Genomic DNA, 22,149 nt, shown 5'->3' with positions numbered 1-22,149 from the left:
TAGTTATGATTATATCTTGAAAGGTTATTTATTATCAATTAGAAATTCGCTAAAACTAGTGTTTTTATATTTTTAAACACTACAAGAAAAACATTGAGCACCGTCAAATTTACTGTCGAATTTAGTGTCGCACTTTAACGCCGACTTTACCGGCAGATTTAACGATGGTTTTGGTGTGGGGTTCGTCATGTCAAATCATTACCAGCGTATTTCCATTTCTAACGGTAAATTTGCCGTTAATAATTGGAGGAAAAATGAGAAAAATAGGTGCGAACTTTAGGACAAATTTACTGTCAGAAAAATCCGACGATAAAAACTTTAGTGGAACACTTCGTTTTGGCAACACGCCCCGTTACCGTCGGATTAATCGTCCCTAAATTTGAACCGCAAATCATTTTTCCTTTCATTTCGAATTTCTCTCTCTCTCTCTCTCTCTCTCTCTCTCTCTCTCTCTAACTTATCGCCTCTCACTCTCTTTCTCTATAACCCTCTCATCTCTCCTCTCTGTCAACATCCTCCTCTCCGGCAGGCCCCTCCAACTGCACCCTCTCACCATTTTACTGTCATTGCTACTGCAAATGCTTCAGCCGCCACTGCAGCAAACGCTTCTGCCGCCACTTTTGCTCTTCTTCTTTTCAGCGCCGGCATGAGGTCAAGGGCTCCTACTATTGTTATTTGTTATTAGTTATTATAAAATAGGATTTGTGTTGATTTTTATTGATTTGTGTTGATTATTCAGGTTGCTTAGTAAAGTTTTTATTATATATTTTTCATTATTGTTAATTTGTTCTTAATATTTTACTTGAAAATTATATTTTAGTGCTTTAATTTTCTTTTCAAATTGGTTGTTGCTTCAATTAAATGATAATTTAGAATCAGTTAGAGAATTTATAAAATGGAATTTGATAATGAAGAAATTAAAATAAATTATATGATTTAGGGTCACTACAACATTTTCAGGTTGAGACAACATTTAAAAAGTGTTGCCTAAAGGCTGACAAAAAGTTGCTTTTGATCTATGGCAACACTTTTGGGCCTAAGGCAACATTTTTGGTCGGCGTTGCATATGCAGCCTTGATCAAGGCAACACTTTTTTGTTTCAAAAGCAACGCTTTTGAGAGCAACACTTGGTAAGTGTTGCCTTTGGTTGAAAAACAACAACACTTCAAAGGTGTGTTTGAGATAACATTTTTGCAGTGTTATCTCTTCTCTCATATTTTGGTTACTACTAAAAAGTGTTGCTTATTTGCAATAAAATGCAACTCTTTTACGTGTTGCTTATAAATTAGAATTTGCAATCTTTTGAAGTGTTGTCTATTTAAAATAAAATACAACTCTTTTACGTGTTGCTTATAAGTTGGAATTTGCAATCCTTTGAAGTGTTGCCTATTAGTTTTGAATATGCAACCCTTTAAAATATTGCCTTTTCTTTTGGATATGCAACCTATACAAGTGTTGCTTTTTCTTTTGGATATGCAACCATACAAGTGTTGTCTAATATTCAAAATATGCAACTAATAAAAGGGTTGCCTTTTTGATAAAAATAAAAATTATTTTTGTAATAAAAATATAAAAAAATAAAATTTACAATAAAATTTTTTGTTCATACATCTGTAATTATTTTAATTAATAAATAAATTTGTGCACAATAAAAAATAATTATAAAAGAGACAAAATAACTAAAAATGAAATTCTAATTAAAATAGATATTAAAAAGTTCAATTAGTATTTCTAATACATGTTCATCAATAATTCTCAACAAAATAATAAAATTCTTGTCTAACAATAATTGTCATAACAAAATAGTAATTAATATCAATCAAAATAATATCAAAATATCTATGCTTGACTTTGTTGGAACAATCTGATAGTGTGTGGATCCAAAATCAGTGCCAAATGAAAGCTTTTCGGTAACATCAGAGTAATGGTATGATGAACTCAAAATCCTCTTGCCTCCACTGAGTCCAATAACTGCTGCATTTAAATGAATTGGGGTTTAGTTAAAGTTGCATTTAAAAAAAAATTGAAACATAAAAGGTGCAATAACGGAAAATGATGCATGGTATATGTTTGATGAAGTACCTGAGTAAACTGAGAAAGAGAAATGCAATTCAGATAACGATGATTGCTCCAAAAAGGTATTAGCTTAGTAGTTCTTATTTAGAATCATAGAATCACAGGAAGAGACTTCACTCACATAACTGTTTGGTGTGGAAGGAAATAACGTTGCTGCTATATTAGATTTTTCTCTTTTATTTTTTAATGATTATTCTTTTATTATCACTATCGTATAAAATTAATTAATTTATGTTTGAGAGAAAGCAACAGAGAAATAAATGACTGAAACATAAATTTGAAGGGGAAAAAAATGAAAAGATAAAGATATGAAACAACTCCCTTGACAATTTCTGTCATTCCTGCGAATGAAACAGCAGTTACTAGAGTCTGTTGCAGTGACAACACGCATCACTCCCCAACATAGCCACATTATTTCAGCAATGAGGAAAAAATTTTCTTCCTCACAGTAGCACAACGCTACAAAAATAAGTAATTAAAAAGGAAAAAGAAAAAAAGATGATTGATTAAAAATAGCAAGAGTGTATTGCAGAAGCCACCATGAAGTAAGATGGCAGAAGACAGAGAAAGCAAAGGCAAAAAATGTTGATAGTCCATTCCCAATAAATGATAAATCACAAAAATTACTGCAAATTTTTTTGTTATACCTGGTCATCACTTTGGATCACGAGTTGATGAGGAAGGACGATCGTTGCCATTCGAACATTGCTTACTATTTATATCATGTGTTGATTCCTTGGCTCGTAATAAAGATAGTGCTTCATCAATATTTGTGCCAAGAGAACTCTGTTGCAAGAGAAGCTTCACAAGATCCTCCAAACTTTGGACTCTATCTTTTGTCTCATGAAGTTCAGTTTTCATTGAACTTATAGTCTCTGCATGTTGTTGCTTAATTTTAGCAATCTCCCGTTCTTTCTGCAGAGATGTTTTTGTGATTGTCCTCCCATAACATCGAACTCTTCCTGGTTGTTCTTTGCCAAATACTGCAGTAAATGCTTTCTCGAGAGTGTCTCCAGCTTCTTGGTGGCTCTTAAGTTTATCCTATTAAAAGAAAACATAACAATTTTAGCTTGTTCCACTCACTTATTCTCATGCTTCTTTCCAAAACAGTCTAAAAGTAAAGGTGTTATGTCATGGCTATTTCCTCGGTTCAAGAAGAAGCATAGCAATAATGTGATGATGAGTTTCCCAAACAGAACTGAATCTGAGAAAGTTTCTCAAGTTCTTAAGGACATGTGAATAGTTTCAATTGAGACACTCAAGAGGGAGTTAATGGAAGCAAATGAGAGTAGGGATGCAGCATTAATGGAAGTTTCTGAGATGAGAACTTCATTGGGGGAACTTTTAATACTTTTAATAATGATATAATGAACATATTAAAAGTTAAAACTTAGATTTTATGTCCTTTACCAGTCATGTCCATATCAGCTACCCATTAAATATAAATAGATGACAGAAATTAAAGGATGATTTGATTAATTTCAAACCTAAAAAAGCAAGCTGTCTTAAATTAATGCCTACCAAATCCCAAACTCTAAAAGGACACGGGACACTATTGTGAGTTTGTGACAAGTCACTGTTATTTTAATTAGAATTAAGAGGTAATATATCATTTAACATTTGTATCTTTGACTTCTCGCCTGCTATATCTAAATAAATTAAAGCATAAGCAATTCACATGTATATTTTAATTATGGACCCCACAAAACATGATCATGTATGTTTTAAATCTACTTAATTAGTTATTTATAAATTATATTAGCTTTCAAGAAGAATCCTCCTCCACGGGGAATTGACTTTGAAGGCTCTAAAATCAAGATATATACATATTACATACTATAACAATACATTTTTTTAGTTTAAACCCTCCGGTGGGAATCTTAAGGGTAGAAGAGAATCCAGGATTTTATATTCAGGATAGGATCTTAAGTTTTATACAGGACAATCTGACTTAAAATAATACTGTAAATTAAGGCAGTTTTATTTTAGATCAATTTGTAAATTAAGGCAGTTTTACTTCAACTTATTATGACTTACAATAACAGCTTGTGTTCCTGAATCAAGCTCTTTTCCTTTTCGTCCAGTTCGAGTTGCAACAAACACATCAACCTGTGATGGGTCTTCTTTGTTCTCATTCATTTCACGCTACAAGTAAGGGGAAAGAGTATTAAAAATGGCCAAAAATAATATTTATCTAGTTTTAAGATGGTCATTATACAACAAGAAAAAACTTATAAAAAATCAAAATTATTACCATTTCATTACGCACTCTTGCAAAATTTATAGGTCCCATTCGATGTTGATGTTGTTGCTTTTTACGATTTTCAGAATTTAAACGAGATAGAGCCTATACCCAACAAAATTAAAGGGAGTTATATGTAATAAACCAAAAGCATAAAAAAAGACAAAGAAACAGAATTATTTATTCTACAACTCACCTTAACAGAAGGAATACTCCATTATGCAATTAACTTTTGAAATTGAACTTCTGGAATATCTAAAGGGCGATTTTTCAGCATATCTTCAATGTTGTTATATCTCTCAAAATGCTTTCCCTTGATTCTTGTTTTGTAACCTTTCCAAGCTTCTCGAACACCAGTCATCACCCACCCTTTCCCCTCTTTTGGAAGAATGAACTTTGACTACGAAAAAGTACAAAACAAAAATTGTAAATGACAATTCAAGAACACTAAAAACAAAGACAAAACTGTAGTGTAAAACAGCAGCTATATATTTTCACAAAACTACAGCTAAGCCATACGAAATTGAAAATTTTCAGATCATAAAAAATAGATGAGAAATAAAACACTTACATTAATATATTTCCATATGCGCTTTTTTACTTTGAGGGGCACAGCTTTCCAACTAGTGTACATCAATGTTATGAAATCGCTATTCCTTCCCATTGTTCCAATAAAGTAAGTTAAATCATTCACTCTTCTTGGAGTTGGTCCCATTGCTTGTCCTTTATAAAAAGTCACCTCTTCTCTTTCTTCCCAACTTCTTGCATGGATTTTAGCACACCATGTTTTTCCTCGTGTCCTTCTAGTCTTTGGAGTATCTATAAATATGTGCAATTTAACCATTTAAATGAATTATATAGCTATACATGCTAATGAATAAGTAAAATGATAATTATGTATAAAGTGCAGCACCTTTAACATTGTTAGTTTCCATAAGGTGATTGTCATCACCATGAAGAACTTCATCTTCATATTCACCAACATAGTCCTCATCATCCGAGAAATCATCATCATCATCATCTCCAACTTCATTAGCATTTGCTCCACTATGTTCCTCCTCTCCTTCCACATGAATCCCATTTGTCTCCAAAAATGTATCAAGTGTCATGGCTTGACAACTTGATTTTGTATTTGTCTTCCTAAGATTTTGTTGCTTTTCTTGAATAGATCTTTCATTTTCAGCACTTGGTTCAAAATCGTCATCTTCTCTTTCCAAATGAACCCCATGTGTCTCCAAAAATTTATCCATACCCATGGTTGGACGCTTTTTAAGATTTTTTGGTTCTTCTTCACTAGCTCCAATTTTCTGGTTCGGCATACTTTTCATTCTTTTGGAAAGTGGGACTTCTTTTTGAGTGCTTTGCTTAGAAGGCATAGGAGTCACTCTCTTTTGTCCATGACCACCAGCCATCATTGGAGAGATAAAATGTTGCTTCTTATGAATTTCTGCTGTATTTTTCTGCATGAATTGCTTGTTGCTTTGATACTGTTTTACCAGTCTTCTCCGCTTTGGAGTAGTTCTTGTTTCCATTGTATTTCTGAAATAAAACAAAACAAAATAAAAGATGACATTAGACATTAGAATTTGGCAATGTAAATAAAGTTCTTTCCCAACACCAAATTCAGCCTTTAATAAATCATTAAAAAACTGAATGGAGTTGTTTGCTGAGGATATAATTGAAGACTACTATTTAATAGTAATAAACAAGAAGGAGCTGAAGGAGATAACATTGTGGAACTGAAGGAGCTGTTTGCTGAGGATGTAATTGAAGACTACTATTTAATAGTAATAAACAAGAAGGCATGCCATAAGACACATATATAAAAAAGTGATACATCTTTCATTCCACTTCCCTACTATTTAGTGTAATGAAGGAAAAAAGTATAAATCATTCAATGTCGTCTTCGGAATTATCTTCTGATTCTGTGTTGTATTCTTGTGAAAGAAGAACTCCTTTTGAAGCATCTATAACAACTTCGTGCAAGTCACCCCTAATCAAATCAATTTCACCATTATCATTGGGTATAGAAGGACCCATTGACTGGTCAGATGGCTCTTTTTCATATATAGCTTGGGGATCAACATCATCTTCGTCACCTATGCTAAATAAATCCCTTGGAATTGACTTCATAACATAATGTTTATTTTGATCAAATGGATCTTGCACATAGAAGCATTGGTCTACTTGACATGCCAACACAAAAGGCTCTTCTTGATAGCATTTTTTGTTGAATTGAACATACGAAGAGCCATAGCCATCCTCTTGAGTCTCATACCAGTCACATCTAAACAATACAACCTTAAAATTGCCAAAGTAGTCTAACTCAATTATATCATTTATTCTGCCACAGTAGGAAACTTTTGCATGAATTGGATTTGGATCCTTTGCACTTGCAAAGCTCGTAGTCAACGCAACTAAAGTTACACCACTATTTTGCGTCTTGCGTCTTGCCTCACATTGCCTAGTATGAAATCTATACCCATTGATAAAATACCCCGAATATCTTTTTGCAATCTTGTTGGGCCCTCTAGAAAGCTCCTTAATCCAATCTGGAACATTCTGACGCATGGCACGTGCTTTAAACCATGAGGGAAAGTTCATACTATGGTTCTTAGCTTTCACCCAACTTGTTCCTTGTTGATCAGCCTCATGCTCTCTAAATCCAAAATTAGGATTTTCGTAAGTAAAACCTAGAGATAATACCATGATTCATAATTAAAAAAATTAAAAGAAATGGACAGTTCAATAATATGTTTGGTAAGTAGGATTTACCTAACATAGTCTTCAATTTTTCCACAGTTCAATAATATATAGCTATGGGCTTGGTTTCGAGACTTGTCGTCAAGAGAAAAAATCTCACCCTTCTTTGCTCCCAATGGACAGCCTTTCTTAGGAAACAAAATTGGAAATGAATGTGGAATTTCCGCTTCAAAGTCATTAGCATCATTATTCCGGGGTATTCTATTCAATTTTGTTTGAACACCATCATGTAAATAACGTGAGCAAAAAGTTAAACACTCATCAACCAAGTAGGCCTCCGCAATAGATCCTTCAGGACGACTTCTATTTCGAACATATGACTTCAAAGTACACATGTATCTTTCGGGAGGATACATCCACCGAAATTGAACTGGGCCGCCTAGTCTCACTTCATTAGCCAAATGAATAGGCAAATGCATCATTATGTCAAAAAATGAAGGAGGAAAAATCCTCTCCAATTGGCATAGTGTTATCACAATCTCTGCTTCCAATTGATTTATCTCTTCTAATGTGATAACCTTTTGACATAACTGACGAAAAAAAGAGCCAAGCCGAATTAAAGGGATTGCGACCGAATCTGGAAGTATACTTTTGATGGGAATTTGCAGCAAATAATGCAGCATAAAATGGGCATCATGAGTCTTGTAACCTGATACTTTTCTTTCTGCAAGGTTCACGCATCGAGAAATATTTGAGGCAGCACCATCAGGTAGCTTTGCTTTCTTCAAGACATCACAAAAAATTGATTTCTCAGCTTTAGTCATGGAGAAACATGCTTTTGCAAACTTCACTTTTCTATGACCTCTTATTTCTTTTGGATGAAGATTCTTACGAATGCCTATTTCTTTCAAGTCATATCGAGCATTTAGGTGGTCTTTTGTCTTTCCAGATATATCCAAGAGAGTTCCAAGAATACTGTCAACTATATTCTTTTCTATATGCATTACATCAAGATTGTGTCTTGATGTGTTATACTTCTAGTAAGGTAAATAAAAAAAGATTGACCTTTTCCTCCACGGGCCTTCATTCACCTTTTTTTTTGTCTTCCCAAAGGAGTTCTCCATAGAATCTAAGTGACTTAAAACTTCCATGCCCTTTAGCAACGGTGGAGCTTTTCGATGTTCTTCTTTTCCATTAAATGACATTTTATTAGTTCTCCATGGATGTTCCTCGGGCAAAAAAACATGATGACCCATATAACACATCTTCCGACTATGTGTAAGATAACTAGAACAAGTCCTAGAGTTACAAGAAGGGCAAGCTAGTTTCCCCTTTGTACTCCACCCGGATAACATTGCATATGCAGGGAAATCACTAATTGTCCATAAGAGAGCTGCATGCATTTGAAAAGTTTTATTTCTTGCGGCATCGTATGTTTCTACCCCCAAGTACCCATAACTCCTTCAATTCCTCAATCAATGGTTGCAGGTATACGTCAATATCATTTCCTGGCGATTTTGGTCTCGGGATCAACAGAGAAAGCATGAAGTATTCTTGTTTCATGCACATCCATGGTGGCAAGTTATAAGTCATTAAAATAACCGGCCATGTGCTATGAGATATACTCATGGTTCGAAACGGATTGAATCCATCGCTCGCCAAACCAAGTCTCAAGTTACGAGGTTCCTTGGCGAATTCTGAATGTCGGTTATCAAAATCTTTCCATGATTGACCATCGGCAGGATGCTTTAGCTTTCCATCCTTTTTACGCTCTTCCTGATGCCAACTCATATTCTTAGCGGTCTTTGAGCACATGAATAGCCTTTGAAGCCTGGGAATTAGGGGAAAGTGCCGTAATGTCTTTGCAGGAATGTTGTGAGCTTTCTTTGAAGATATGTCACCTTCAACTACCACAGGCTCATTCCAACGAGAAGTTCCACATTCATGGCAACATGTTTCATTCTCGTGCTCTTTCCAATATAGCATGCAGTCATTTGGGCATGCATCAATCTTTTTATAATCAAGACCTAAATCTCTCACCATAGCCTTGGATTTGTTGAAAGAACAAGGGAGATTCAAGTTAGGAATAGCCTCTTTCAACAACTCCAGGAGGGAAGTGAACGAGGCATTGCTCCATCCATGTAGACACTTCAACAAGTATAGTCGGATGGTGAAAGATAACGTAGAAAATCCCTTGCAACCAGGATATAGTTCCTTGCTAGCCTCGTCAACCAAATTATAGAACTTCTTTGCATCTTCGTTCATACCTTCTTTTTCTCCCTCAACATCTGCCACATTCCTAAACCTTTCGTCTAGCAAGCCTTCAATGTCATCGCATGAATAAATCTCACCGGTATCACCAGTATCGACATCCATACCAATTACACTTTCCCCATGATTAACCCATCGTGTATAGCCCTTGACAAATCCAAAGCATATTAAATGGCTATAAATAGACTCTCTTTGACCCCAAAGGAAGTTGCAACATTTTGCACAAGGACATAGAATTTCCTCTCCTTGAGGATTTTCAACGGAGTAAGCATAGTCCAAGAATCTATTGATGCCGTCTCTAAACTCTTGGCTATGTCTTGGTAAACTCATCCAGTTCTTGGATGAGTCCTGGGAAAACCTAATTGTTCATAGTGATATTACTATTAAACTAAAAACGATTTTTATTTATCAAAATGGAATCTGAAACTTGCTATATATGCACAGTTACTTAATATAAAATATATTAAAAAGTGCAAAAGAATAACATAAACATATAAAAGCAAATAAGTATAAGATAGAAATATCTTACGAGGTCATGCCGCAATAATTTGCACTTAGTGTTCAGCTGCGTGCAGTAGCTTCATACTTAGCAGGGTTGGGATCCGTCAACAATGAGCAAATTGACAAAAGAACCTGAAATAGAACAAGATTAAAAACTTTATGTTTTCCAACATTCAAAACAGGATCAGCATAAATGAGGTATTTTCATTCACATAGGATTCTATTTAGAAAATTTAAAAAAGAACAGATCCAGTTCTTATTAAGTATCTGCAGACCACATAGTGAATTATCAAGTTGGAACTAAAACTATAACTCAAGTCAGGATTAATGGATGTCTATTTTAAGTGCAGTATTATTTAATGAAAACTGTCTCCAAGTATGATCAGTACTAACATCTAGATGCATTAAGGAGATCAAATAAAAAATAAGATGAAATGAGAAAAAAAGAAACTTAAAAAATAAATATTTTCTAATTATTTTTAATAAAGAACACAGACCACAATTCTTTTTTTCTTTTTTAGTTTCTTTCTTGACGAGACCTGTAAAATAATGAGTTATATGTGGCGTTGAAAGAAGCCATCCAAAGAAGCCTAGTTAGTTGGATTTTATTATGCGCAAATATAACAGGACTAAGAATATTAGTTTAGTGGACTACTCTACATAAATGAACTAATCACTATTAATCTATTCTCAATTTGTCATTACTACTATACTAATCATTATGATTAGGATGTCAATTTCAATAATGTAATTTCTAGAAACAACCACAGTAGCTAGCTGTCCCACCCAATGACCCAGTCCTCATAATTGGTCCTCTTTATATATGTTTATGCTTAAAGTGGTAATTCACTAATTCCATTTCATTCCTCAGGAAAAGCATCAAAGAAGGAATAAATTATAAGGAAAATGATACTAATTTGATAACCACAAAATTTCCAATTACCAACAACTATGTATATTTTTTAGCAATTGTGCAAATACACATCATGTTAATATAAATACAAGAACCGTCTCTAAAAGATCAATTTGGAGATGTTGAGGTAGTCAAATTAGCATTACCAGAAAAATTAACCATGACTTGGAACCGACTACAGAGCAAGCCTCAGGGCGCTAACAAATTAACCATGACTTGGAAATCCAATGTTAAAAATAATTTAGTATTTATAAAGATTAAATAATAACAAAAAAATGAAAAATACTAAAAATTAATGGTTTGAAGAGTTTTTCTAAGCTCATCGTTACCCAAGGCAGATTATACCTGGTAACCTGAGTAGGAGCAGTAGAATGGGCAAGAAAGCGAGTACGATCCTCTATACTTGTCAGCAAAATCAAACAGCTGCAATGAACATGCATGTGTAGCTTAAATTAAATTAATTAAGTTAAATGTATGTGCAGGAAGAATTAGGCGAAAAAGGTGGTGTGTATTCCTGCACCAGCAGCTGCAAACAGCAGACAAACTGGAGAGGTTGTTCCTTCAGATTTGTGGGCTTGGAGGAAATACGGTCAGAAACCTATCAAAGGTTCACCTTATCCAAGGTAACTACTTCATTCACATTCTTAATTTCTTTTTCTTTACCTCCTTATTAATTACAATAATATTCTTGGTAACATCCATCAAATATTAATTAAATTGTAAAAACACGCTAGCTAGATGCAACAAATAATAATGCACATATTAATATCAATATGTGTATGTATTCTTATAGTAAGTTATATAATATTGCTGACCTATAACTGAAATCATCAATTTCTTGCAGTGTACTACTGTGTCTCTTCCATGTTTCTTGACCATTCAACACTCACACCTTTGAGGTTTTAAAAAACACAACCACATACTATTCAACAAGCTTCACTTAATTTCTTTAGCAACCCAAAGTTAAAAGCAATATCTCCTTTTAATTATTATTGATTGAAGAAATGACATTGTCAATTTGATTATTGTTGGTGATAGAGAGGTTAAATTTGTGTTTCTTAAGATGAATAAGTCTGTGACATTAATTATTATTTATTTTTATTATTATTAGGGGGTATTATAGATGCAGCAGCTCAAAGGGTTGTTCAGCAAGGAAACAAGTAGAGAGGAGCAGAACAGACCCAAACATGCTTGTTATTACTTACACTTCAGAGCACAATCATCCATGGCCTACTCAAAGATAACCATCATAGTGTAAAAATCATGTGTAGCTTGTGTTATCCAATTCACTCCAACTCCTTCCACACACCAACTCATCATAATAATTATACTAATCACTTCAACAACTGCTTCTACCATAACCTATCTCTGAAACCATTTCATCCCCATTATAATAATAAAACAACAGGTATTTTGTAATATATATAAGCTAAAATTTAAAATCATAATAAAAAAACCAAAATAAAATGGTACTGCACAAAGCTATGTATGTAAAAACAAGTTTAAGTTCAACCAGAAGATTTAAAATACACATGCAGTTCCATTAAACGCACACAATGACAGTAGAGTTGCTTCAACACTAATGCACACATACAGCAACAAATTTCATATAACCAAAAATTAGGATTCAAAACACAAAAATAGAAAAGAAAAACAGAGATAAAATCATGAGTACCTGTAAAACAATGATCAGCGGTGATGAACCCTAACAGAAGAACGCTGGCAAATTGGAAGAGATCATAGATGAACGGCAAGCAAAACCTAAAGACTTTATAGATCTGGTTACAAAATACACAAATATACACAAATATGAACGGCTAGCTCGAAACAGCAACATTATTACCAAAAACCCTATAATAGCAACATCAACATTATTAAAATTAAGATTCAAAATGAAAAAGAAAAAGGAATAGGCAGAATCATAGGTACCCGGTGATGAACAAGTGAGCAGAAATGATGGAAGCTCGAACTGCTAGCGGAGACGATCGAAGGTCAAACGCGAACAAAGTGGATTGAATCTCGATTGCGAGCAGAGAAGATTGAATCTCGAACTACAAGCAGAGAGAATCAAAGCTCAAACGCGTGTCAAGACCTCCATTGCCATCCTCGAAGAGAAGAAGACGAAGAAGAAGATGATTTAGTAGCACGTCAATGTCTGAGGAAGATGAAGATGAGGATGAATTAGCAAAGAAGAGCACACGTCAATGTCTCCTCTATTGCCATCATCGAAGAGAGGAAGATGAAGATGATTTTGTGCTTGTTAGGGTTGGGGTTTTGTCTCAGACTTTCTTTCAGTAAAAGGAAAAGAAGATGATGAATTGAAGACCCGTGGAGGAAAGGGGTTTTGTTTTTCTTTTTTTTAGTTAAAGTGGGAAAAAATATTTTGTTAAAATATTTGGAGAGAAGCTTATAATTTAAAAAAAAATATTAATTTATTTTAGACAACATTTACAAATTGATGTTTATTAAAAATTTTAAAGCAACTTTTATAAAATGTAATATATGAATACAATAAATGTTGTCTATTTAATTTATTAAAGCAACATTTTTGTTATGTTTTTTAATTAACTAAAAAATAACATTTATAACATGTTGATTTAAAAGAGTTGCAATAGTCTTATTTTTTTGCAATAAATATTAAGAGTTGCTTTTTATTATTTTAGACAACACTTTTTAAGTATTGTTTTGAATATATGTTGCCGTAGATCAAAATTGTTGTAGTGGGTTCGTTTGTTTCACAAATTTAGAATGCTTTAAAAGTTTAGCAAATGTGTGTATTTGAGTTTATTGATAACAATGCTTGAAGCCTCTTAGTGGGTGGATTAGGATTTGAACCCTTGTATGTTGCCTTAAAAATGATTGAAAAAATTAAAACAGAACAGAATTTAAAGTTACATAACTTTCTCATATGATGTGGTGTGAGTCTGAAACTTGTTCTAAATCAAACTTGAAGGTGTCTAGTATAGCCCCACCAAAATTTAGGAACAATGAGTTAGAATTAATTTTTTGTTATTTTTGTAAAAACTTTCCTGCCTGCTGTTTTTTAGAAATTGCTAGGACAAGGACAGAACTTTGAAAAATTGTACGAAATTCAATTTTAAAGCGATTACAATGAAACTTGATGTGAATTAAAGCTTAAGATCCCTATAATACATCCATTAAAAGAAATAGCTCGTGCACGAACTTTTCACGACGTGTCTCCACCTTGTAAGAATATAAGACGCTGTATCGGATAATGAATTTCTTTAACTAAGTTTAACATAGTTTATTTTGATTAAGAATTTTGATCAATGTTGTGAATATGTTAAGAACATTTCCAATTAGTATGTTTTTCGCAGACATGCGGATCAACCTAGTGGTCGTGGTAGAGGGAGGATTTCTGCCGGTACCCTTGGAAATTCTGGATCCTCTCCCTCTAACCTGACTACCCCGGTGATGTCACAGGTTGCAGGTGCATTAGAATAGCCTTTCATTATGGTGCCTAACCCCAACTACGTCCCTGCATCTACGACGATGATGCTGCCTCAATTCGCTTAGCAGAACACTATCTCAGCGACGCCGCCTCCAGCGACGAACACCACGACGCCGGAATCCTCTCACGGAAGCTAGTCAGCTAATGCCCCTCCACCACCTCCCATCATATGGTTGATTATCTGTTCTGATGGCGAAATGGTGTAAGTACTATTTTAAGTCTTTTATATGCTGAAAGTGTTTGATATATCCTGGTTATTGATTCTAGTTTTAGTGGATTTAAGATTGTAGGTTTGAACCGCTAAAAGTGTTTAATATATCATGATTAATGATTCTAGTTTAGTGGATTTAGTGGATTTATAGATTTTGCTTCTTGATTATTTACTATTGTTCATTGATTGTTGATAGTTGGTGCTGTTTAAGTTAATTGTTGATGGATAAAGTTTGTGGCGCATTCCATTTATAGATGCAACTCTGCCAAAATTTCTAAAAAAAATCTCTATATATTATGATTTTTTGCTTCTGAAGTTTTAATTTATATTGTCATATTGGATTGTTTATGAATTGTTGATAGGTTTGCACCAAACAACAATGCATGTATTCAAGAGATGACCAACGTCATCAAGCTGATGTACGACCAACCATGGCCGAGCTACAAGAAGATCCCATCTGAGACTAGAAAGCAATGATTGCAGAAGTGGGCAGTAAAAATTTAGTATAGTTAAACCTTATTAGCTAGTTTATATCTTCTGTTTTGTTTAACTAATTTTAAAGTTTTTTGTGCAGCTTTTCTTTATATGGGACAAGGAGCACGATGTCCTCATCAGGAAGATATATGACCATCGAATGGGTAGGCGGCTGCGATAGATACTGGAGGATGTATGTGAGAGGCACGACCACCTCACTACCTGGCTCCGCCCAGAAATTAAGAAGGCTTTGTACGTTCACTGGGAGACCGATAAGGGATTCAGGCATCAGTGTCTCACAAACAGAGCTAACATGGCATCGATCAAGTCATCCAAGTATAACGATGGCTCAGCGACCTTCATGGAGACTAAAGCCAAGATAATATGGGTTAAATTTTTTGATATATCATTAGTAGAACAAAGTCTTTCAGTGATCTCTAATTTTGTCATTAACTTAGTTAAATTCTTTGAGATATCATTAGTAGGCATCCTAATATATTGTTTCAATGCAACATGTCTAGTCGAAGTCGCTGGATCGCGATGCGACATTGGCAAAGACCTTCAAGTACACCCACACTTTGAAGGAAAACAAAGAGAGATTTGCTGATACACTGTGTACAATAGCTCAAATAATAAGATTCTGTACATCAATAATATAGAACACTTTTAGTACTTTTTTTTCTAGTTTGATAATATGATAAATTTGTTTATTTTTTGAAATACTATGAATATTCAAAGACAAATTAGATGAAAATTTGTCTTGATTAAAATTATATTTATTTTGTATGGAATTATGTTTATTTTGCAATGGAAAAATCTAAAAAAAATTATGTTTTACCTTACCGATGGATTTACAGACGAAAAATTCGTCTATATTCAGAGTTCGGAATGCTTTTTCAGGCTCCAATTACCAACGAAAAATCTGTTAAAAAATCTTATGCTAGTTACCAACAGAAAATTTATCGAAAAATCTGACTTTTTAGCGAAATGGAGGGGATGATTACCAAGAAAAAATATGTCGATAAATTATCGACGGGAAAAAATTTGTCGGTAAATAATTTTCAATGCTGCTTTTATAGAGGGACAAAATCTAGTAACGAAAATTCGTCTATAATAAAGATAAAATCTATCTATAAATCCTTCTGTAATAAACAATTTTTTAATTATGAGAGGAGAACGCGTTTTCAGTTTCAGCTCAATGTTCTCCGTTTTTTTAATTTAAAAAACGGCATCACTTTATGTAAATCAGCCGAGTTTCAATTCGATCTAATTAACCGATACTCGACCGATTCAACAGCTCAACAACAATTTTTATAATTTTGATTTTTCTATTATAACCGAACCGCAAAAACATTCGGATCTCAGTTAAATTGGTCTAGATTTTAATTTGGTCCAATCGATTCATCCGATCTGATTTTTAAAACCATGTATACGACTATTAATTAATTCCTTTTAATAAATGAAAAATACAAAAATATATGTACTACTGATGAATTTGGCTCTTTAATCTGTTGCAATGATGATCATTGATTGCAATGATGATGAAATCACATCATGGAACTATGTTAAACTACTGTTGAAATGACAACAAATTTTTGACGGAAGTCGTTATTGAAGTTCTATAGTACTTGCGTTGTGTTGTTTGTTCTTGGCTCCCTCTCATCAATTAAAAGAGTGTGGGGGTCACAAGATCCGTGAACGCTCTTTTTTTCTTACTTTCAACCTCCTCCTTGCAATTCACAATCTATCTTGTTCGATCTTTCCAGTTACTACCTGATAATGTATCTTTGCCACTCGTCATGTCGCTATTGAAACTTAACTACTCTTATTAAGACACTACGTACGTTAGAACAATAGAACCTATAGTAATCAATGTGAAAGCATGCTATCTGGTTTCCCCCATAAAGGAATTTTTGGAGTATATTTGTTCTTCTAGTTGTTAATTAGAGTGTTAGAAATTTTTAAAAAAAATAATTTTTTAATATAATATTAAAATTTTTATGACTAAAAGAATTTAATTTTTGTTATCTCTTAAAAAAATAGCATAAAATAAAAAAATATTTATGTAAAAAATTTAAATAAATAAAAAAATATTTGAATAAGATATATTAAAAATATAATTATTTATATTTTTTTATTAATTTAAAATTAAAAAAATAATTTTATGATATAGAAAATTGATTAGTCATAACCTCATGTACAGGTTGCTCAGTTGCTGAGAACTGAAAATTTACTTCTCATCGGAACTCAATCACTCTTAGATTAAGAAATATCTATGCAGTAGGGTTTCATTGCTATTATAATGTATTAGGAAAAAAAAAATGTTAATAACATTTTTTAAATGAATCTCTATATTTAAAGGTGGGTTTTTTCGTGTCTAGCTATATAATTTTTGTCTAATTACTTAAAAGTAGAGATAGAGTAAAGTGACAATCTCCTCTTTATTTTTAAATTCTATGAGTAAATATTAAACACCATACAAGAGACTATACTTAAAATAGAGAAAGTGATCGTTATGATATTTTTAACATGGTGTTTAATTTGCTAAAAAATATAAATTAATAATATTTTATAAATTATAAAAAATAAATTAGACAATTTAAACACTAAAATAAAAAATATCATAGAATTGACCAATAAAAAAACACATAATAAAAATGTTTTTACTTGATAAAATAAAATACTACTTATATATATAAAAGTATATAAATATTTTTAAAGACAACTCGACCTCTTCGAATATGAGAATTGGTAAATTTAAAAGTGATAAAGTAATACTATAAACTAACACTAGTCCATTAAACCGACAAATAAGAAAAATCCCTACGGTTTTGGAAATTATAAATAAAAGAAATCCACCCCCAAACAACCACCATATATATTTGATCCGTGCGGATCTGGCAGGAAGTACAGTTGTCACTAGTCAAAATCAGATAAATCTTTGTTAAAAGGCTATAAACTACTCAAAGTAAGTGGGCTTTATAGCTTTGAGTTTGCTACCAATAATTGATAATTTCATTTTTTATTTTTTTATTTTCTTAGTGGTAAGCGCGCCAGCCAAGTTGAAGGGAACGTTTTTTCTATTTCTTATTGCATCACTCTTAGCTCAAAGCTTATATATAGCGTGAGTTTCATGACAAGCTTCTCATTCAACACAACACAATCTCTCATCATATATCAGAATCTCTCTTTCATTCTTCTCTCACAACATACATAATACACACCAACATAACATATATAATTAAGAAACTTTCGGCTTTGTTACTAAATATTAATCTGTACGCTATAATTAACAAGCTAAGAAGCAGCTAGATATAATAATGGGTATTGAGATTGAGAAACCTTGCGTGGTGGAGCTTTCCAATATTGCAGTTTCTAACACTCATGGAGAAGACTCTCCTTATTTCGCTGGTTGGAAAGCCTACGATGACAACCCCTATGATGAACTCACTAACCCTTCTGGGGTTATACAAATGGGACTAGCAGAGAATCAAGTAAGTAAATACATGCATTATTATAACCACACTATATACACATATTATACATATATATTAGAATATGAACACTAATCTTGTTATTTTTTTATTGTGCAGGTTTCATTTGATTTACTTGAGAAATACTTGGAGGAACACTCAGAGGCCACAACATGGGGTAAAGGAGTTCGTAATAGTAGCTTCAGAGACAATGCTTTGTTTCAAGACTACCATGGACTCCACTCTTTTAGAGCTGCAATGGCCAGCTTCATGGAGCAAATAAGAGGAGAGAGAGCCAAATTCGAGCCTGACCGACTCGTCATCACTGCTGGTGCAACCGCAGCCAATGAACTCTTAACCTTCATCCTCGCAAACCCTGGAGACGCTTTGCTCGTTCCAACCCCTTACTATCCAGGGTAACAAAATGCTTTATATATACATTTAATTATATATTATAAAAAAATTATTCTAGAATTATATTACAGTGATTATCATGATTATAACATTTTAAAAAATATTATCAAAATAAAAAATATATATAAATTTAATTTTGTCAACACTTGCATAATTATTATAGTTACTACAGTACCCGACTATAAAAAAATATGGGGTCATTTTTTCTTTTTAATTTTTGGAACGTAAGTTTTAGCTAGAAGAATCTAATTGTGACGATTCTACAGATTTGATAGAGATTTGAGGTGGAGGACTGGGGTGAAGATAGTTCCAATTCACTGCGACAGCTCCAACAACTTCCAAATCACTCCAGAAGCGTTAGAAGGCGCATACAAAGAAGCAGAATCTATGAACACAAAGGTGAGAGGAGTGCTAATTACAAACCCCTCAAACCCATTAGGTGCAACCATAGAGCGCTCAGTTCTGGAGCAAATTCTGGAGTTTGTTACTCGCAAGAACATCCACCTGGTTTCCGACGAGATCTACTCAGGCTCAGTGTTCTCTCCATCAGAGTTCGTGAGCGTTGCGGAGATCCTGGAAGCACGCAATTACAAAGATGCTGAAAGAGTTCACATTGTTTATAGCCTCTCGAAGGATCTTGGACTCCCCGGCTTCAGAGTGGGAACCATTTATTCTTACAACGATAAGGTGGTTACGACCGCGAGGCGGATGTCGAGTTTCACACTGATATCCTCTCAGACGCAGCATCTCTTGGCTTCCATGTTATCGGATAAGGACTTCACGGAGCTCTACATTAGGACCAACAGAGAGAGACTGAGGAAGCGCTACGAGATGATCATTGAAGGGTTGAGGAGCAATGGGATTGAGTGCTTGAAAGGTAATGGAGGATTGTTTTGTTGGATGAATATGAGTCCGTTGCTTGAGAAGGCAACCAAGGAAGGTGAACTTAAGCTATGGAATGCGATTATTCATCAAGTGAAGCTCAATATATCGCCAGGGTCTTCATGCCATTGTTCCGAACCAGGTTGGTTCAGGGTTTGCTTTGCAAACATGTCTGAGAACACCCTCCAAGTTGCACTCGAAAGAATACGTAACTTCGTAGATAAAATAAGGACTCACACTCTCACAGCTGGTTCTAATTGACGACTCTATACTATACATATACTTCATGATTAATTAGTCCCTTAACTTTTTGATAAATGGTACACTTGTTAATTCCTTCGGGCCATTTTGATCAATTCTTTGGAGGGGTAAATGGCCGGGTACTTAATTAATACTGTAAAGCATATTATTACTTTTCATCTTAATAATTGTCATTGGTTGTATTTGTTTGCTTGCTTTACTGCTTAAGCAAGTTTCTTGTAACTCTAGTGCTACTTTTGTTTTGGAATTATATTGCTGATCAATAATGAAAATAGATCTTATCTATCTACAGTTTATATATAGAAATATTGACTATGAAATGACGTTGGAATATAAAAAAAAATGCTCGAGTCGAGTCTCGGTATAATTTATTATTTTTTATTATTATTTTTAACTATTAATTCAATTCATTTAATCTACTAGTCCAATAAAAATCACAATTCACTCCAAAAACAAAATGCACCATTCATGCCACGACAACATTTTACACGAATAATAAAAGTATATACATAATCATGTTAGGTACACATTAAATTAGATACTAATATAAAATATTTATTAAAATATAAATATATATATTAAAATTAAATTAAATAAAATATATATTTATATATAAATATATTAGTAGTTGATTTTATGGTAAAAAATTATATATAATATTATATACACACAAAATAGTAGCCATCAATAGTTATTTATTATTGGAATATGAATTAGTTTTACAATTTCAGAATATGTATACGAAAAGTTGATTGCGGACGAAAAATTGGATATATATTTGTGTACAATTTATTCTTCAATTTACTTTCTATGTATTTTGTTCCTGTTGTATATTTTGCATAAAAAGTTTCTTAATTTATTGGCTAAAATTTAAGAATTTAAATGTTAGGTAAAAATTATACTAAAACGATGAAAAAGATAATAAAAAATATTTAAAATTATTTATATTAAGTATTTTATTTATTAAAACTTAAATATAAAAAATTAATTTCTAATTACTTTATTTTTAAAGTATCAAATATAAAACAATTATTTAAAATTGAAAACTTTGAAGTTTTCAATATTGTTGTACGTATTAGAAAAAAATTAAATATTTACATTAAGTAATATTAATAAGTATTCTTAGAGGTGAGAACATTTGCTAACCAGTCCTATAAAATTATTATTGACATAAAATCAGTAAAAATTGGTATTGAAAAGTCTTTATACATTTAGTCATTATTGGTTTCATGGATTTAGACATTAGCAGTGCTTGTTGTGACTTTGTGAGGGACAAAGCTATACCGTACCGGCGTACCAGGTCAAAGGTGAGCACACGTGTGCGTGTGAGTGATCGTGTGCAAGCGCGCAACAGCTAGCAAGAAACCAACCCTATGATATGATGTGGAAACTTCATCTCAAGGTCGTTTTCATCATTTTTTTCCCAAAGTATCCCTAGTTCTGACATAATAAAAATTAATCTGTGGTAAATTTAGATTTTATTTAAGATTTGTCGTTAGTCACATGACTAATTAAGGCCTATTTATTAGACTTGGCATGCACGTGATGTTCTAAAACAATTGCGAATCTATATGTATCCATGTATTATAAGCATGCTTATAGGTACAAACTAATTTGAGCTAAAACTAACACTGATGATAATACAATCTCCTCCAATTCATTACAACAACATATATAATCATTATAAAAAATACTTAAGAGACGATAAAAAAATATGAAATTATTTTATTTTATATTTTTAATTATTATTACAATAATTAAATAATATTAAAGATAATAAATATTTAAAATTATAAATATTAAATTAAATAAAATAACTTTAAATTGTTATCCTTTTGACATTATTATAATCATCATTATATGTCGGAAGTGTTCTCATTGCTTTCAACTTATAGTACTAGAGAATAATAAATTAATTACATGATAAGAACTGAATACTATAATCTAAGTCAACATTTGTATATTAATAGAGAGACTAACTAGCTCATCGCTTCTTGTCTTCTGATCAAGCATCATCAGCAGGAGTTTAATATAATTATTAAATTATTTAATTTAGTACTAATTACTTTAAAGGTATGGTTTGACTTTGATAATGATCCATCTAGCTACTTTTCTACTAAATACGTACAGACCCTGCTGATGATTGTTTGTATTTGTAATACATATGAGAATATTCTTGTCGGTTTAAGTTCTTAATGCGAAACATCTGTATGTATATATACACACAGACCCATATACTAAACAACGTAATACAAG

The 22,149-nt window shown here is 32.8% G+C and overlaps 3 protein-coding genes across 5 annotated transcripts; 1 reads left to right on the top strand and 2 right to left on the bottom strand.

The window, feature by feature from the left end:
* Positions 1-1,676: 1,676 nt before the first annotated feature.
* On the bottom strand, positions 1,677-5,815 carry LOC112732347 (uncharacterized). 3 transcript variants are annotated; one of them, XM_025781049.3, is made up of 7 exons: positions 5,232-5,815; positions 4,890-5,137; positions 4,515-4,718; positions 4,331-4,423; positions 4,114-4,221; positions 2,724-3,117; positions 1,677-1,974 (listed from the first exon to the last, which is right to left on the bottom strand). In XM_025781049.3, exons 1-3 carry the CDS (start codon positions 5,782-5,784, stop codon positions 4,536-4,538), a joined length of 984 nt encoding a protein of 327 aa, XP_025636834.3. In that variant the 5' UTR covers positions 5,785-5,815; the 3' UTR covers positions 1,677-1,974; positions 2,724-3,117; positions 4,114-4,221; positions 4,331-4,423; positions 4,515-4,535. The 3 variants fall into 3 exon arrangements, with proteins under 3 accessions (XP_025636834.3, XP_072068202.1, XP_072068203.1); XM_072212101.1 differs by having other exon boundaries at positions 1,677-1,971; XM_072212102.1 differs by lacking the exon at positions 1,677-1,974 and adding an exon at positions 2,078-2,535.
* A 2,619-nt stretch (positions 5,816-8,434) lies between these two features.
* On the bottom strand, positions 8,435-9,622 carry LOC112735108 (uncharacterized). The gene has a single exon (XM_025784681.3). The coding sequence runs from the start codon at positions 9,620-9,622 to the stop codon at positions 8,435-8,437; it is 1,188 nt and encodes a 395-aa protein (XP_025640466.2).
* An 8,388-nt stretch (positions 9,623-18,010) lies between these two features.
* LOC112732346 (1-aminocyclopropane-1-carboxylate synthase 7-like) lies at positions 18,011-20,178 on the top strand. The gene is made up of 3 exons (XM_025781048.3): positions 18,011-18,357; positions 18,457-18,752; positions 19,017-20,178. Exons 1-3 carry the CDS (start codon positions 18,184-18,186, stop codon positions 19,891-19,893), a joined length of 1,347 nt encoding a protein of 448 aa, XP_025636833.1. The 5' UTR covers positions 18,011-18,183; the 3' UTR covers positions 19,894-20,178.
* The last annotated feature ends 1,971 nt before the right edge of the window (positions 20,179-22,149 follow it).

Source organism: Arachis hypogaea, chromosome 13 (genome assembly GCF_003086295.3).
Source record: "Arachis hypogaea cultivar Tifrunner chromosome 13, arahy.Tifrunner.gnm2.J5K5, whole genome shotgun sequence".
Taxonomy (NCBI): Eukaryota; Viridiplantae; Streptophyta; class Magnoliopsida; order Fabales; family Fabaceae; genus Arachis; species Arachis hypogaea.
Note: the sequence above shows the minus strand (reverse complement) of the source record. Positions and strands in the feature narration are given on the sequence as shown.